The 19,066-nt window shown below is 39.4% G+C and overlaps 1 protein-coding gene across 9 annotated transcripts in view; it reads right to left on the bottom strand.

Moving 5' to 3' along the window:
- The window catches only part of AGO3 (argonaute RISC catalytic component 3), a 140,834-nt gene that overhangs the window by 29,757 nt on the left and 92,011 nt on the right, over positions 1-19,066 (bottom strand). For all 9 annotated transcript variants that reach the window (XM_077963786.1, XM_077963796.1, XM_028836031.2 and 6 more), the window contains 6 exons: positions 15,988-16,172; positions 9,971-10,130; positions 8,062-8,152; positions 4,436-4,630; positions 3,971-4,105; positions 841-942 (listed from right to left, as the gene is read on the bottom strand). In XM_077963786.1, coding sequence (XP_077819912.1) covers positions 841-942; positions 3,971-4,105; positions 4,436-4,630; positions 8,062-8,152; positions 9,971-10,130; positions 15,988-16,172 — 868 coding nt within the window. The remainder of the gene's footprint in view (positions 1-840; positions 943-3,970; positions 4,106-4,435; positions 4,631-8,061; positions 8,153-9,970; positions 10,131-15,987; positions 16,173-19,066) is intronic.

The following is a 19,066-nucleotide window of genomic DNA, read 5'->3' on the forward strand; positions in this document are numbered from 1 at the left end:
AAAAAAAAGTAAAGCTGTAATTGTACAATTAAATTATTTTATTTTTTGAGACAAGGTCTGGCTCTGTCACCTAGCCTGGAGTGCAGTGGCATGATTTTGGCTCACGGCAACCTCCCTCTGCCTGGCTCAAGTGATCCTCCCACCACAGCCTCCTGAGTAGCTGAGACTACAGGCACATGCTACCATGTCTGGCTGATTTTTGTATTTTTTGTAGAGACAGGGTTTCTCTATGTTGCCCAGGCCGGTCTCAAACTCCTGAACTCAAGCATCTGCCCATCTCAGCCTCCCAAAGTGTGGGGATTATAGGTGTGAGCCACCATGCCCAGCTCAATTACACTCTTTCACATGCTTAATACCTACTAGTACATGTCAAAGTTTTCTATAAAATGTTATCATTAGCTGAGTGTGAAGGTCTATTGTCCCAACTACTTGGGAGGCTGAGGTGGGAGGACTGCTTGAGCCCAAGAATTCTAGTCTAGCCTGAGCAAAATAGTACTTTCTCTCCTTTCTCTCTCTTTTTTTTTAAAAGACGCATATGCTAAAGGAACAATCAGGTACTTTCACTTTTAAAAAACATTTTAGGTAAATTAAGGGCCTGTTTCAGGGAGATTCATTCTATTAAACTACTTATATTCTGATATTTTCATAAAAATAAGTTCCTAAGTCCCTTTCAAGGTAAGGAAAGGGAAGACATTTGTTTACTGAAAGTTTCATCTAATTTCATGTGGAAACAATTTGGAATGTAATGAGTATTTCTTTATCCTTTTTCTGAGATTTAAAAAATACATGTAAGAATGACAGTTCTTGTATTAAAATATTTTACCCAAAGTGTAGGCTTACCTGTATTCCAGCATGGCTACAGAGGTAAAAATCAAACTCATATGGGTGTGTAATGTCTGTATCAACTGTTGTTCCAGCTGGGATATTGCCACTTCTTCCAACCTAGATTTGTTTGGTTAAAGTTTAAACAAACAAGAAAAAGGTAAAAATGTATCTGAAAGCACTTTAAAAAATGTATGAATACATAGGCTGATCCTACATTTCACTACTTTCACCTTGAAATATGACTTAAGCAGTCATTCGGAGCAGACTTTACGCAGGTCCTAGTTTCTATTCTTAAATGTTGCTGAAAGTGAGCGCTGGTACACAACAAGGCCTAATATAGTCTCTACTACTGCTTAGCTGATAGTTGACCCCACTATGGGTGGAAGACACTAAAAAAAATTTTTTTTAAATTAACTTAAAGTGCTCTAATTTGTGGTACCTGTGCATAGCAGGCATTCTTGAACATGTGATTTATGAAGATCAGCATTTACCTTGGAGAAAACTAGATGTTTAGAGAGACAGAATGCTGACAGCATCAACAAGAGTCACACCATTTGTTAACCATTTATGGGTCAGGCACTTCAAACACATTATTTCTAAATCCTGATAACAATCTTGCAAGTTAGGGATTATTTCTATTTGTTTAGGGAAATAAAGGCTCAGGAATACAAAATAATTTGCTCAACAGCACACAATAAAGGGCAGAACTGGGATTCAAACAATGAAATAATTGCAAAGGCCTTATTCCTTTTATTTCATACTATCAGTTTCAACATCTTGTAAGAGAACAGACACCACGATTTTCTCTGAGTGGATAAAATATAACTGAAATGACTCAAAATTCTGATGATGCAAGCTTATAAAGCACTTAAAAATGTTTATTATACCCACCTCCATCGCCTTATCCCAACGTACTGAAAATCATTAACTGTAACTCTAGGTTTACAAGGCTAGCAAATCAGAAACTATTTTACTGGCCGGGCGCGGTGGCTCAAGCCTGTAATCCCAGCACTTTGGGAGGCCGAGACGGGTGGATCACGAGGTCAGGAGATCGAGACCATCATGGATAACACGGTGAAACCCCGTCTCTACTAAAAATACAAAAAACTAGCCGGGCGAGGTGGCGGGCACCTGTAGTCCCAGCTACTCGGGAGGCTGAGGCAGGAGAATGGCGTAAACCCAGGAGGCGGAGCTTGCAGTGAGCTGAGATCCGGCCACTGCACTCCAGCCCGGGCGACACAGCAAGACTCCATCTCAAAAAAAAAAAAAAAAAAAGAAACTATTTTACTGACTCAGATATTATTTTGCCACGTGAATGACTGTTATAAGTGAGTGACTGTTATAAAGGTGGTACCTTGAATTATAGTGGTGTGGACCAAGCAGCTTCACTTCACCAAGCACAAAATAAAACAGTTCATCATCTATTACATTATGCCTGGTCTTAAAAAACACTTAACTCTAATCAATTAGCAACACACAAATCTTCTAATTAATACATACAAAAAGTTGTAGGCTGGGTGTGATGGCTCACACCTATAATCCTAGCATTTTGGGAGGCTGAGGTGGGCGGATCACTTGAAGCCAGGAGTTTGTGACCAGCCTGGCCAACATGGTGAAATCCTGTCTCTAATAAAAATACAAAAATTAGCCGGGCATGGTGGCACATGCCTGTAATCCCAGCTACTCAGGAGGCAGAGGCCTGACAATCGCTTGAACCCAGGAGGCGGAGGCTGCAGTGAGCCAAGGTCGTGCCACTGCACTCCAGCCTGGGCAACAGAGCAAAACTGTCACAAAAACAAAAACAAAAACAAAAACAAAACTACCTCATAATCTTGTTGGTGAGGGTTAAATTGATTACATTTATAAGTAATACTTAGAAAAATATCTATTATTATTTCTTCTTCTCTGTTCTATCACTATCACCACCACCCTACAGCTAGCCAAACTTTATTTATTAAAATTTTTTTTTGTCCTCATCATGATACTAATGAGAGCTAGCCAATCTTTAATGAGTACTTAAGTGTGGGCCAAGCCCTGTTCTAAGTGCATTAGGTACTTTATTTAATTCTCCCAACAACCTAAATAAGGTAGACATTAATATTATCCAATCTTGCTAAGAAATAAGCAGGTATAGAGATGTTAAGTTGCCTGCCCAAAGGAATACAGTGAGTATGTATGGCAAAGACAAACACCCCTCTCGTAGTCCTTTCTATCAAATCCATTTCTCAAGGGGACACAACACTTGGTCCCATTAGATTTCTCTGCTCCAGGATTTGCAGGATGGGGACAGATGGGGTCAGAGCACTGAAAATGACAGTAAGACAGTAAGACTGCTATCTTGCTGCACACAGATAAGAAAACGTGTTTCCTTAGGTATTTATACCTCTCTTTCCTTCCTAATTATAAAAAATATACATTCACATTATAAAATGCATAAAATGATTCTGTGAACTTTAAAGGAAACATGGCTTAAAAGTTGGTATGTATAAATTTCCACTTTTTTTTTTTTTTTTTGAGATGGAGTCTTGCTCTCTTGCCCAGGCTGGAGTACTGTGGCACCATCTCGGCTCACTGCAACCTCCACCTGCTGGGTTTAAGCAATTCTTCTGCCTCAGCCTCCCGAGTAGCTGGGATTACATATGTGTGTCACCACGCCCGGCTAAGTTTTGTATTTTTAGTAGAGACAGGGTTTCACTGTGCTGGCCAGGCTGGTCTCGAACTCCCAACCTCAAGTGATCCGCCTGCCTTGGCCTCCCAAGGTGCTGGAATTACAGGCATGAGCCACTGGGCCTGGCCTGAATTTCCACTTTTTAAAAAAACTAATTTGTATCAGATATTTTAAAAGGACAATGTACCTTTTTTTCTGAAGATTTTAGGAAAATATGAATAGAAAAATAATTTTAAAACTATGAGTTTCTTCACAACAAAAAAGTAGAATGAGATTTTGAACATTTGGAGTGTGACTAGAAATTCTAGAAAGTTAAAAATAATCTATTTTGATGCTTCTATACTCATAATGTAATTGTTGAAATTTGCTACTGTATATTGGAAACCCTGCTGTTGGCAGAGGGCCCTTGTTGAATGTTCTATGAACTATGTTGGATAAGCTTGGTTTACAATAGTATTACAACAGAGGTGAGATTACCCTTTCTGTCCTATCAGCACAAAATAATCGAGTGTGGTGTCTCTTCTGAACTACAATGTAGGTTATTCCAGGTTGATAGTCTTTCTCCAAACTGATGCAGGCTTCTCGAATTGCTAGTAGTTCATAATATAATACCTAGAGAATATGAAATGGAAAGATTCAATATAGTCAGCTATTTGTTTTTATATACTTCAAAGAAGGATAATGATTTAATCTCAGGATTCCTTAATTTCATCGCTCTAAAGCTAATATGCTTCTTGATTCCATTTTAATAATTATCAGAACATGGTCTTAACAAGTAAGGTATACACATTCGTAGCAAACATTTTCAAAAAGACGATCTAAGAAAACACCAAGTTTTGACTTGGGGAACTCTAAAAAGGTTTTTAACTCTAGAACTAGACGCCATATTATAAACACAATATCTGATTTCACCACAGTCTGATGAGATTCTAGGTAACCAACCTGCCTAAACTGCCCTTCTGAAACACCATCCCGATAAAAGATGATACGAGTAGGCTTGAACCGAGTTGACTTATAAAATTGAATAAGAAGTTCCCGGACCATGGAGGCCAAGTCCTGGATGATCTCCTGTCGGGGTCTCTGAACTCTTACTGTGGCACAGTATCTGCTTGGGTGGGCATCCATACTACCTACAACCTAGGTTAGAAAAAGTAAAAATAAATAAATAAATAAAAATAAATGATAATCAAAATTACATGAATTCATTTACATTTTTATTTTACTGTAACCTTACCGTTTATCACTGTTTACTTTGAAAGTAATCAAAAATAGTAATTCTGAGTTGGGTATGATGGCATGTGCCTGTAGTTCCAGCTACTCAGGAAGCTGAGGCAGGAGGATCACTTGTACCCAGAAATTTGAGGCCAGCCTGGGCAAAAGAGCAAGACCCCATCTCTCTCTCTCTCTCTCTTTTTTTTTTTTTGAGACGCAGTCTTGCTCTGTCACCAGCCTGGAGTGCAGTGGTGCGATCTCGGCTCACTGCAACCTCCACCTCCTGGGTTCAAGCAATTCTCCTGCCTCAGCCTCCAGAGTAGCTAGGACTACAGGCATGCGCCACCACACCCAGCTAAATTTTGTACTTTTAGTAGAGACAAGGTTTCACCATGTTGGCCAGGATGTCTCGATATCTTGACCTCGTGATCCGCCTGCCTTGGCCTCCCAAAGTGCTGGGATTACAGGTGTGAGCCACTGCGCCCAGCCTACCCCATCTTCTAAAAAAATTAAAAAGAATAGTACTTCCCATTGAAAAACAGAATAAAACACCTAGTATAGGGTAAAAAACTATTTTTCTTATAACTAGGCTGAACTATACATTTAACAACTAGATTCTTTGTGTTGTTGGTAGACTTAAAGATTAGTGAGGAAAGAAAAAGACAAAAAGATGTGTATAAGAGAGTAAGAGAAAGGAAATAAGCAAAAATAAGGACCAATTCAAACCACTGATTTTTCTTCCTATCTCTTCCACTTTAGCAACCTATCTCAGAAGCCATACTTAAGACTTTAGCTTCATCTTAGAACTGTTATGCTTCATACATTTTAAAATCAGAATTTTCCCTCTCGGCCTGAATCTATACAGTCTTATTGAGCTGTATTTGTGTTCTGTATCTGGTCCTCAGAGAAGTTAATCTTGGTTTTGAAACCAGCTATATTAATTTTCTCTCTGTGTCTAATATTGTTATGTCTTTGGAGAAGAGACCTCAAAGCATGAACTTATAACATTATTCTGATCAGAGCCTAGAGCTGGTCACTGCCTCCAGACTGTCTTTCTTCCAGTTAACCTATACCAAAGTCATGCTTCAAAAATGGAACTTTGACCATTTCTTTCCCTTGAAAGGTATCTCGCTACTAAGAATAAATCCAGACCCCTCGGATGGAACAAAATGCCTCATAAAAGCTTCCTAGCCTCATAGCCTGCAGTATACTATGTTCCAATTCCTTATATTTCTCAACATTCCCAAAACACACCAGGTTCTTGCAACTTAAATGTTGTTACTTCGTTATCGTGATAACACCTATTGTACTATGTGGCCTTCATTACTTACATTAGTTTCTCACACTACTCTCTAAGTTCTTGGGGATAGAAGCCATATACCGAAAAAGAATCAACCAATAAATTCTATTTACAAGATTTCTGATAACCATAAAAGAAAGTGGGTATTTGGTAGAAATGGATTTAGTAGAAAAAGACAATGACTACCAGAAGTCCAATGGAATTAAAATATCCTTAAACCTTTTGGAAAATGACTCAAAGTAGCAAATCCAAGGAAGTCTTTTGAGTTCCTTTCTTTATCATTTTATCATCTATAAGAACACTTTAATGAATGTTAGAGATGACTCAATACAACCACTGAACATTTAAAGAAAATAATTCATGAATATCATTAAAAATACACGGCCGGGCGTGGTGGCTCATGCCTGTAATCCCAGCACTTTGGGAGGCCGAGGTGGGCGGATCACGAGGTCAGGAAATCGAGACTATCCTGGTTAACACGGTGAAACCCTGTCTCTACTAAAATAATACGAAAAATTAGCTGGGCGTGGTGGCGGGCGCCTGAAGTCTCAGCTACTCAGGAGGCTGAGGCAGGAGAATGGTGTGAACCCGGGAGGCAGAGCTTGCAGTGAGCAGAGATTGCGCCACTGCACTCCAGCCTAGGCAACAGAGCAAGACTCTGTCTCAAAAAAAAAAAAAAAAAACAAAAAACAAAAAAAAACAAAGCAAGAGAATAGATAAAAATTAATTTCCTTTATACTAATAAAAATAGCTTTGAAACCTTGAAGTGAAAATTTAAATATTACTATCATTTTCAGGGATGAATTGTATTTATCAGATTCCTAAAACGTACGATTTATGTGAAGATTACAATGGATCATAGAAAAAATATTAAATCTTTTTTTTTGAGACGGGGTCTCCCTCTGTCACCCAGGTAGGTACCTTTAAGGCACCTGCCACCACGTCAGGCTAATTTCGTATTTTTCACAGAGATGTGGTTTCACCATGTTGGTCAGGCTGGTCTCAAACTCCTGACCTCAAGTGATCCACCCGCCTCAGCCTCCCAAAGTGTCGGGATTATAGGCATGAGCCACCGCGCCTGGCCAATTAAATCTTACAGTTTAATTTCTGAAGTTTATTAAATAAGCCTAAAATATGTTCATATTTTCAAAATGTTGGTTATTTGTTAAAATCAAGTGATTTTCAAAATGGGTAAAATATTATCAGGCTTTCTCAAGTTTATAAGAAACACACTTAAACTGACACAAAAAGGTTACAACTAGAGAGCAAATTAAAAATAGGCAGATGCTAAAAGCAGGAGCAGCAATAGTAAAATAAAGAATTTGGCCAGGCGTGGTAGCTCACCGCCTGTAATCTAAGCAATTTGGGAGGCAGAGGCGGGTGGACTGACTGAGATCAGGAATTCAAGACAAGCCTGGCCAACATGGTGAAGCTCCGTCTCTACTAAAAAATAAGAAAAATTAGCTGGGCATGGTGGCAGGTGCCTCTACTCCCAGCTACTCGGGAGGCTGAGGCAGGAGAATCGATTGAACCTGGGACACGGAGGTTGCAGTGAGCCGAGATTGTGTCACTGCACTCCAGCCTGGGCAACAGGATAACTCTGTCTGAAAAAAAGAAATAAAATAAAGTAAAATAAAATAAAAGAATTCAGGTGCAAAGTATTGAACTGGATGAAGGTAGAAGACATTTTATATGTTAAAAAATGTAATCCACCAGGCTTATATGTAATGCATCTTTCTATGACAAAGACATTACTGAAATATACAAACTATTCAAAACAACAAAAAGTAACTAAAAATGCATAATCATGGAGAGGTCAAGTAGACAAATTAAAGTATAATACAGAAGATTTGAATGATATAACTAGCAAACTTGATTTAATAGTTACATATGGAACTTGTAAACCCCAAACCAGAGAATAATCACTCTTTTCAAAAACCCAAAGAACACTTATGAAAGTTGGCTACAAAGAAAATATTAAAAGTCAAAAATTGGAAACTGCAAAATTGATACTGGTCTGTCAACGTCAGGTAAGATAAACCTGGCGAACACTCACAGCAGCAATAGAAGGCTTCTTTCCATCACCAGCAGGTGGATGAGTGACGTCGGCTCCCAAAAAGATCACTGGTTGCTGGAACACAGAAGGTCTTCAACACATTTTGAAAAAGGGTTAGATATTTCATTTTTTCATTATTCATTTATCTGTTTCACACAATTGCAACATAACTTCAAGTTATTGACAGCACAGAGGAAGTCCTATGTAATCCAAAGTCTTACTCACAGCAGAATTTTGTCTAAAATAGTGATGCTGGTGGTTGAAAAGGGCTATATTCATATTAACAGATGCTAGTATTCTCCAACATGGGCACAAAATTATAAACTTCCTTATGATCCACAAATTTTTATCACTGTTTAAAAATCAACTTATATTTTAAACCTGTGTAATCTCTCAAGGGAAAAAGGAATCATTACACTTTAGACTGGAAGGGGTTTTGGGAATCTACTACTCCCACGCCCTGGCCGAAAGTATAAATTTGAGTAACATATATTCAATGGTCATAAAGTAGCTAGCATTTCCTTTTATTTTACTTTATGTTATTGTTGTTTTTTTGAGACAGGGTCTCACTGTGTTGCCCAGGCTGGAGTGCAGTGGTGTAATCACGGTTCACTGCAGCCTTGACTTCCCCGGGCTCAGGCAATCCTCCCACCACAGCCTCTGGAGTAGCTGGAACGACAGGCACGTGCCACCACACATGGCTAATCTTTCTATTTTTTGTAGAGATGAAGTTTCACCATGTTGGACTTGTTGATAAAATTCTTTATTTATCTCATTTATGGATCTCATCTCATATTGAACAGGGGTAGAAAGTAGAGGTGGCATGGAAAAAGAGGAAAAAACATGGTCCAATCCTTATTCTAATGTTTATTTGTGGTGGGTAGTTAACTTTTTGGAGGCCTAATTGCTTCAACTATTAAAAGGGAACTTGTTCAATTCTCTGAAAAGTGGCCTCTTCCTCAGAGACTTGCACAATAAGCTACCTTCTGTTTCTAGGTCGTGGTGTCTCACACTTCCTAAGAGTTCTAGCTCGAAGAAGGGTGATCGAACAGTAATATGCTTTCTCACTGACTACAGCAGGAGGGCTGATATGGCTTACTTAATTGACTAATCTGGGCCCCCAGGTCCTTCTGTCCTTCACATTCCAGGTAAGTGAGCAGCCTCATGAAACCAGATTGAAGATGATTACCAAATAAAGTGAAAATTCTTCAAGCTGGGCTCTCCAGTGAGAAATCAATCTCTGGATACTTTCTGGCTAGGTAAGAGGTACTTTGCATACTAAATGAAAATTGCTGGGGCTCGAGCCTGCTCCCACCCTGTGGAGTGTACTTTCATTTTCAATAAATCTCTGCTTTTGTTGCTTCATTCTTTGCTTAAAACATAAAACAAAGGGCCGGGCGCGGTGGCTCACGCCTGTAATCCCAGCACTTTGGGAGGCCGAGGTGGGTGGATCATGAGGTCAGGAGATCGAGACCATCCTGGCTAACATGGTGAAACCCCGTCTCTACTAAAAATGCAAAAAATTAGCCAGGCGTGGTGGCAGGTGCCTGTAGTCCCAGCTACTTGGGAGGCTGAGGCAGGAGAATGGTGGGAACCCGGGAGGTGGAGCTTGCAGTGAGCTGAGATCGCGCCACTGCACTCCAGCCTGGGTGACTGAGCAAGACTCTGTCTCAAAAAAATAAATAAATAAAAAATAAAACAAAATTGTGGGGGACATTTTCACAAGAGAATCTCTGACCCTTGCCAATCCAGATTATTTTAATTTTTTACCAAAATGCCTATGAATCTCCCACGGTAGGAATTATTAAGGGGGTCTCTTACACAGCTCTTATAGTAGTTAGATATGGTCATATGTAGACAAATGAAGATATAAAAAATAATATTTTCATAAGTGATTAGCATATCTTACCTTTGATGAGGTACAAGAATATTATTGATTCCTCCGAGTTTAACATTTATCTTTAGGCACAAGTTTGAGAGAGTTTGAGGAGATGTTTTTATTACATTCTTGACTTGAACACATTGTGTGGCCATACCCAAAAGTGTGTCTCCTACACGTTTCACTTCCGCTACGGAACAGATGCAAAACCTCTAGTCAGAAAAAAAGACCTGAAAACAATTTTACATACTGAAAATAAAGCTACTATGTTTCCCCCTTAAAATACATCATTGTATTACAGGATACCAAAAATTATGCCAATACAGTACTAAGGTGATGCTGTTAAAATTGAAATTATACTGCTTTGAAGATTAGCTTAAGTATTTAGTGACAATTTTTCTAGTTGTTTTCTTCTTTGTATAAAAGGTATATTTTTATCATAGTATAACCGCAATAACTGAAAAGCATAAAATGAAACATGTACATATTCCCTTGTTACCATTTTATAGTACTCTCTTCCAATAATTTTCTCATTTATATCATTTTAATGTACTTGTAATCACAGAACACTTACAGCTTTCAATCCTATTCTCTCATCTTCAATTTAAAAATTCAGAGGTATTATAGCACAAAGAATAAAAGTCCCCTGTTCCTTTCCCCTCTCTGCCATTATAACCATCATAAATATTTCGGTGTGTGTAACTTTTTTTTTTCTTTTTTTTGGAGAGGATCTCATCACTCTGTCACCCAGGCTGGAGTGCAGTGGCACGATCACGGATCACTGCAGCCTCAATCACTTGAGCTAAAGCGATCCTCTTGCCTCAGCCTCTCGAGTGGCTGGAACTACAGGCATGCACCACACCAAGCCTTTTTTTTTTTTTAAGTAGAGATGAGGTCTCACCATGTTGCCCAGGCTGGTCTCAAACTTCTGAGCTCAAGTGATCCTCCTGCCCCAGCCTCCCAAAGTGTTGGGATTACAGGCAAGAGCCACTGCACCCAGCCATAACTTTTTTCTTTTGAGATGGAGTCTCATTCTGTCACCCAGGCTAGAGTGCAGTGGCGTGATCTCAGCTCACTGCAACCTCTGCCTCCCAGGTTCAAGCAATTCTCCTGCCTCAGCCTCCCGAGTAGCTGGGATTACCGGTGTGTGCCACCTCGCCCAGCTAATTTCTGTATTTTTATTTATTTTTTATTTTTTTTGAGACTGAGTTTCGCTCTTGTTGCCCAGGCCTGGAGTGCAATGGCGCAATCTCGGCTCACTGCAACCTTCACCTTCTGGGTTCAAGCGATTCTCCTGCCTCAGCCTCCTGAAGTAGCTGGGATCACAGGCATTTGCCACCATGCCCTAATTTTTTTTTTTGTATTTTTAGTAGAGATGGGGTTTTACCACATTGGCCAGGCTGGTCTTGAACTCCTGACCTCAGGTGATCCATCCACCTCAGCCTCCCAAAGTGCTTAGACTACAGGCATGAGCCACTATGCCCAGACAATTTCTGTATTTTTAGTAGAGATGGGGTCTTGCCATGTTGGCCAGGCTGGTCTTGAACTCCTGACTTCAAGTGATCCACTCGCCTTGGCCTCCCAAAGTGCTGGGATTACAGGTGTGAGCCACCGCACCCAGCATAACTTTTTATATATAAAAAACAGAAAAATGGGTGCAATGTCTCACACCTGTAATCCCAGCACTTTGGTAGGCTGAGGCGGGAGGATTGCTTGAGCCCAGGAGTTAGAGACCAGCTTAGGCAACAAATCAAGACCCCATCCCTACCAAATTTTTTAAAAAAATTAGCCAGGCATGATGGTATATGTTTTTAGTCCCAGCTACTCAGGAGGCTGAGGCAGGAGGATTGCATGGGCCCAGGAGATGGAGGCTGCAGCGAACTATGATCATATCATTGCACTCCGGACTGGGTGACAGAGTGAGACCTTGCCTTAAAAAAAAGGGCAAATGACAATACACATTTCTCTAAACAGAAAAATGACCCATAAGCGCATGAAAAGATGTCCAACATCTCTACAATCATTTAGGAAAATGCAAAATCAAAAACATGAGATACCACTTCACACTCATTAGGATGGCTACTATGAAAAAGCCAGAAAATAACAAACATTGGGGTGAGGATGTGGAGAAACTGGAACTCTTGTGCACTGTTGGTGGGCATGTAAAATGGTGCAGCCACTGTGGAAAACACTGCAGAGGTTCCTCAGAAATTAAAAATAGAATTACCATATGATGCAGCAATGCCCCTTATTAGGTGTATACTCAAAATAGCTGAAAACAGGGTTGTGAAGAGGTATTTGTACACCTATGTTCACAGCAGCATTACACAATCGCTAAAGTGTAGAAGCAACCCAAGTGTCCATCAATACAAACAAAATGTGGTATATATATATATACACACACACACACACACACACAATGGAATATTATTCAACCTGAAAAAGGAAGAACATTCTGACATATAGTACAACATGGATGAACCTTGAGGATATTATGCCAAAGGCCAAATATTATAGGATTCATGTACACAAGGAAACTAGAATAGTCAAATTCATAGAAGCGGAAAGTAGAACAGTGCTTTCTAGGGGTTACATGAGGTTTAATAGATATTAAAGTTATTGTTTAATGGATAAAGAGTTTCAGTTTGGGATGATGAAAAAAAAGTTCTGGAAATGGATGCTGATGATGGCTGTACAACATGTGAATATTCTCAATGTCAGAATGTAAGAATTCCAGAATGACTTAGCACTTGAAATTATGTGAGTGAATGATTTGCAAGTAAATATTAAATCATTATGTGACTCAAAAAAAAAAAATGAAGGAGAAATAGAGAGTTTCTCAAACAAATAAAAACAAGGAATTTCTTGCTGGTAGAAATGCTTAGCAAGAAATATTAAAAGAATTTTCCAGAGAGAAGGAAAATGATACAGATCAGAAATCATAAATGAAGGAAAAGCAGGGTACAGTGTGGGTCATGCCTGGAGTCCCAGCTACTGAGGAGGTTGAGGTGGAAGAGTACTTGAGCCCAGGAGTTTGGGGCTGCAGTGCGCTGTGGTCATGCCTGACAATAGCCACTGAACTCCAGCATGGGCAACATAGCAAGACCTGTCTCTAAAAAACAAAACAAAACAAAAGTAAGAAGGAAGTTTAAAGGTCAGCAAATAAATACAGGTAAAATAAAATCTTGTATTTTCATATTCTTAATTGAGCTAATAGATGATTATTTGTTCAAAATAGTAATAGCAACAGTGTATTGGGTAGTTATAGCTAATAGATAAGTGAAATAAATGACAGAAATATAAGGTACAGAAGGGAAAAATTGTGAGCATTCTGTTACAAGGTATCTCTACACTATCTAGGAAGTGGTATAATGTTACTCAAAAGTAGACTTAGATTAATTGTAAATATATATTAAAAAGTCTAGGGAAAACAACACAAAACATTTTAAAGGAAGTCTAATTGATAAGCTAAAAGAGAACGAAAAGTAGAATTATACAAAATGCTCAATTAAAACCAGGAGGGGCCAGGAGCAGTGGCGCATGCCTGTAATCCCAGCATTGGGAGGCTGAGGCGTGAGGATCACTTGAGGGCAGGAGTTTGAGACCAGCCCAGGCATGTTTACAGTTTTGATGAAAAGGGTAATATCAATTTATACTACCATCAGCAATGTATTAATATACTGCATACTCACAAGCGCTAGGTATTATAATATTTAAATATATTCGCTAATTTAGTAGCACATTTTTCCCTTTATTGATTGGTACTTTTTTTTTTTTTTTTTGAGAAAGCATCTTGCTCTTGCCCAGGCTGGAGTGCAGTGGCATGATTTTGGTTCACTGCAACCTCCACCTACTGGGCTCAAGCAATCTTCCTATCTCAGCCTCCCAAATGGCTAGGACCACAGATGTGTACTACCATGCCTGGCTAATTTTTCTATTTTTTTGCAGATATGAGGTTTTGCCATGTTGCCCAGGCTAGTCTCGAATTCCTGAACTCAAGCAATCTGCCTACCTCGGCTTCTCAAAATGCTGGGATTACAGGCACAAGCCACCGCATCTAGTCTGAATTTTTCTTTAACTACTAATAAAAACAAATATTTTCTCATATATTTACTTGCTTTGTTTTTACTAAAAAATTTCAGTTTACATTCTTTTCTCATTAATCTAAAAAAAGGTTTTTATTTAACTAATAATAAACTACTTGTTTATTTGCTACAAATATTTTTCTATTTGCTACAAATATTTTCCACACTCTGTTGGTTTTCTTTCCATTTTAGTACATCTGTGACACGTAGGAAATTTAGGCTCACGCCTGTAATCCTAGCACTGTGGGAGGCCAAGGTGGGCAGATCACCTGAGGTCAGGAGTTTGAGACCACCCTGGCCAACATGGTGAAACCCTGTTTCTACTAAAAATATAAAAATCAACCAGGCATGGTGGCACAGGATGCCTATAGACCCAGCTACTAGGGAGGCTGAGGCAGAACAGCTTGAACCCAGGAGGTGGAGGTTGCAGTGAGCCGCGATCATGCCACTGCACTCCAGCCTGGGCAACAGAGTGAGACCCTGTCTCAAAAAATAAAAATAAAAATAAAATAAATAAATAAATAAAAAAGGCCAGGTGTGGTGGCTCATGCCTGTAATCCCAGCACTTTGGGAGGCTGAGGTGGGAGGATCATGAGGTCAGGAGATTGAGACTATCCTGGCTAACATGGTGAAACCCTGTCTTTACTAAAAAATACAAAAAAATTAGCCAGGCATGGTGGCAGGTTCCTGTAGTCCCAGCTACTCGGGAGGCTGAGGCAGGAAAATGGCATGAACCCAGGAGGCGGAGCTTGCTGTGAGTTGAAATTGCACCACTGCACTCCAACCTGGGTGACAGAGCGAGACTCTGTCTCAAAAAAAAAAAAAAGAAAGAAAAAAATTTTAGTGTTTACTCAATCAAATCTGACAATTTTCTTTTTCGATTTCTTCTATTATTTCTAAACTTACATGATTTTACCCCATTCAGTGGTTTGAAAATTATATTTTCTTTGTATTTTTCTATGATTCAATGATTTATATTTAGCTTATTAATCTCACAAAATTTCGTTTTTAATAATAAAAGTTAACATTTACTGTTTACATGACAGGTGCTATTCTAGGCCCTTTGTATACCTAGACTCAGTTAATCCTTACAACTACCCTATATATGGATTAGGTATTATTAGTATCCCACAGTATGTGTGCTATATATAAAGGAAGTATAACTGATACACTAAAAGAGGAAAGAAAACAGAATCATATAAAATGCCCAATTAAAACAAGAAAGAGGCTGGGCACAGTGGCTCACATCTGTAATCCCTGCATTTCGCGAGGCCAAGGTTTAAGGATTGCTTGAGCCCAGGAGTTTGAGAACAATCCGAGAAACATAGTGAGATCCTGTCTCTACAAAAAAATTAAAAATTAGCCCAGTGTGGTGGCACATGCCTGTAGTTCCAGCTACTTGGGAGGACGAGGCAGGAGGATTGCTTGAGCCCAAGAGGTCAAGGCTGCAGTAAGCCATGATTGCACCACTGCACTCTAGCCTGAAAGACTGAGTGAGATCCTATCCCATACATACATACCACATACACACATAAATAGTATCCCAGTTCCAGAGATGAGGAAACTAAGGGCTAGTGTGATTAAGTAATTCAGCCAAATTACACAGGTAATAGAACCAGCAGTACCTGAATATTGAGAAACACAGTTTAATTTGATAGCCTGTGCTTTTAACCACTATATTATACTGATACTCAAATGATCTCAATGCCATTTTTACTCAATAATTCTTCCTTTAGCCATTGTTATGTGATGCCTCTTTTTACTATTGAAACTCTTTTTACAGTGTCTCATCTTGGACTATTTAGTTTTCTATATTAATTTGTCTTCAAGTAATAATACATGGTTTAAAATACTGTACCATAAAATATATTTTAATATTTGAAGGTTTTAGGATATGTTTTAGCATAATCCTAAAAGGATATCAAGTACTTGAGGAAAAATGCAGTCTTAAGATATCCTTACCATACACTGGTGTCTTCCCTGGCAGGATGACGATAATAAGCTGTAGGCCAGAATATGTGTTCTTGAGATGCCGGAACATGGGCTCTACGCTGTCTGCCCCCTGTGCATATTTGCAGAAGCATGGCTGGCCCTGGATGGGCATCCCTGCATCCTTAGAAATCTTACGCAGCTGGTCTGTGAAACCCCTAGAAGGAGAAACCACTAAATATAAAACCTTTGTCTAGTCATGAATTCCTACAAAGTAGTAATGGGAAGTTTGGGAAGGGAATGGAAGGATGAAGCAAAGATTTGTGTGCTCCATATATGAGAGGTCACCAGACTACTGACGTCAAAGGCAATGGTCGGTCAGTAATCCATTTTGCAAACTAAGAACATTCTATACAGTTACATGGCATCCTGTAGTTTACAAGGAGCATTACTAATAGTATACGCTGGTTAAGAGCTCAGCTCTAGAGTTAGTATGGAGAGTTCCATTCCCAGTTCTGCTATGTACTAGCTATAAAATTTTAGGCACTTACTTCAGTTTTCCTCATCTGTAAAAGGATTACTTCAATTACAGGGTTGGTGTGAAGATTAAATGAGATCATACATGTAAAGCACTTAGCACACCACCCAAGACCATGGTAAAAGCTTGATACATTTTTGGTATTGTATATTTTCTAATTTCATCTCACAAGATTCATAAGAAAGAGGCAGGGCAAGTATTATTCCTGTTTTACAGGTCAGAAAACAGTTTCATAGATATGACATATTTGGCCAAAGCTCAAATGATTATGGTAGAGCCAGAATTTCTATAGTATTACCTATCTCACACTAGGATAGCAGAAAAGATTATGCCCTCAGAGGACATTTTTAAAAATATAAAAACAAAATTTAAAAACAGATGAGGCCGGGTGCGGTGCCTCACACCTATAGTCCCAGCAATTTGGGAGGCCGAGGCAGGAGGATGACTTGAGGTCAGGAGTTTGAGACCAGCTTGGCCAACATGGTAAAAACCCATGTCTACTAAAAATACAAAACTAGTCTGGTGGTGTAGCAGGCACCTGTAGTCCCAGCTACTTGGGAGGCTGAGGCAGGACAATCACTTGAATCTGGGAAGTGGAGGTTGCAGTTAGCCAAGATTGTGCCACTGCATTCCAGCCTAGGTGACAGAGCAAGACTCTGTCTCGAAACAAACAGATGAGGCAGGCAGCATTTTAATGTACTTTCATTTACACTGAAAACCCCCCAAAACCAATTCTTTTTTTTTTTTGAGATGGGGTCTCACTGTGTTGCCCAGGCTGGAGTGCAGTGATACAATCACAACTCACTGCAGCCTCAACTTCCCAGGCTCAAAAGATCCTCCCACCTGAGCTTCCCAAGTAGCTGGGATTATAGGCATGTGCCACCACGCCTGGCTAATTTTTGTATTTTTAATAGAGATGGGGTTTCACCATGTTGGTCAGGCTGGTCTTGAACTCCTGACCTCAGGCAATCCACCCATCTCGGCCCCCCAAAGTGCTGGGGATTACAGGGATGAGCCCCTGCTCCTGGCCACCAATTTGATATTTATAGAAAATTTTGAATTCAGTATAAATAAGCAATAATGAGCAACAATTGCTTCACTTGTTTTTAAAACAACTGAGGTCCTAAGTCAAGAATCTGAGTGATCTTTGCTCAAAACACTGATTCCTTCAGGACAGAGATGGAGTTTGTAGAAATTCCCTTCTCTTATTCCTTATTGGTGCTTAATTAAAGAAGTACGAAATTGAGTATTTTCACTCAGCCTGAACAAGAGCCACAAACCCATGATTCTGAGACATCTATTCAAGCTGTGAATAACAAATATAAAGTAAAAAAAAAAAGTTCAAGTTTGAAAAACATTGGAAATTTTTTTTTTTTTTTTGCCTTTCAAGGTCAAATAATCATAGCATTGTAATAAGCCATCTTGTGACATTTCACTTGAAAGCAGGGGGATAAAAACTCTGGAGGAAAAAAATATATTACGTGATCATTAAAGCATCCATTTAGAGATTTGGGATTAATAAAAAGGGATGAACAGAATTAAATAGAAAAAAATTTTATTTCTCACATTCTAATTTCTTCTTGCCATGAAGAAGGCAAGGCAAATTCTGAAATGGCCTGAGGTAAACTGGTCTCTGTATCACTCAAGAATGTTTCGTTATTGGCATACTTTATATAAGTAGAGGTTTAAATTAGACAAGGATCATTTCTTCAAGAAAATTAGATTCCAGAGGTGATACATTTATAAAATCATTATAATACAATTGTATTTTGCACAAAAACTGACAAACGGAGAGGATACTGACGGGTAGAGAGAGAAAGGAGGCATTCTCAGTAAAGGGCTGCATGAGTGGAAACAGGAAAAAAAGGCCAGGGAGATAGAAGGAATATAGTGCTTCAGTTTCTTTGTCCAGAATATGTGAAAATGGAGTAACGATAAAGGACTTAGGAGACTGGTGAAAGATATTAAATGTCATACTGATTTTACGCTTGAACCCAGGAGGTGGAGGTTGCAGTGAGCTGAGATCATGCCACTGCACTCCAGCCTGGGTGAGAGAGTGAGACTCTTGTCTCAATAAAATAAATAAATAAATGTCATACTGATTTTGAATGTTACTCTTAGTCAAAGAGAAGCCTAAATGTTTCAGAGTAGGTTTAGTCACAAGTGGAGTTGGTGTTCTTTCATGACAGCCAAATTTCTCAAACAAGGGTGACAGCAGAAGCCCTGAGACTGTGTGAGAATCCCAAAGGAGAGGAGATAGCTAATGAAAAGGAAAAGAAGTCAGAAAATGTAAACTAAAGAACCAGAAGGTAAGAGAGGAGGATGTCAAGAAGGTTGGCAGGGTGTGGTGGCTCACGCCTGTAATCCCAGCACTTTGGGAGGCCAAGGCAGGAGGACTGCTTGAGTCCAGGAGTTCGAGACCAGTCTAGGCAACATAGTGAGATCCTATGTATACAAAAAAACAAAATCAGCTGGGCATGGTGGCGTATGCCTGTCGTCCCAGATGCTTAGGAAGCTCAGGTGGGAGGATCGTTTGAGCCTGGGAAGTTAAGGCTGCAGTGAGTTGTGACTGTA

The sequence above is a fragment of the Macaca mulatta genome, chromosome 1 (genome assembly GCF_049350105.2).
Source record: "Macaca mulatta isolate MMU2019108-1 chromosome 1, T2T-MMU8v2.0, whole genome shotgun sequence".
NCBI classification, from domain to species: Eukaryota; Metazoa; Chordata; class Mammalia; order Primates; family Cercopithecidae; genus Macaca; species Macaca mulatta.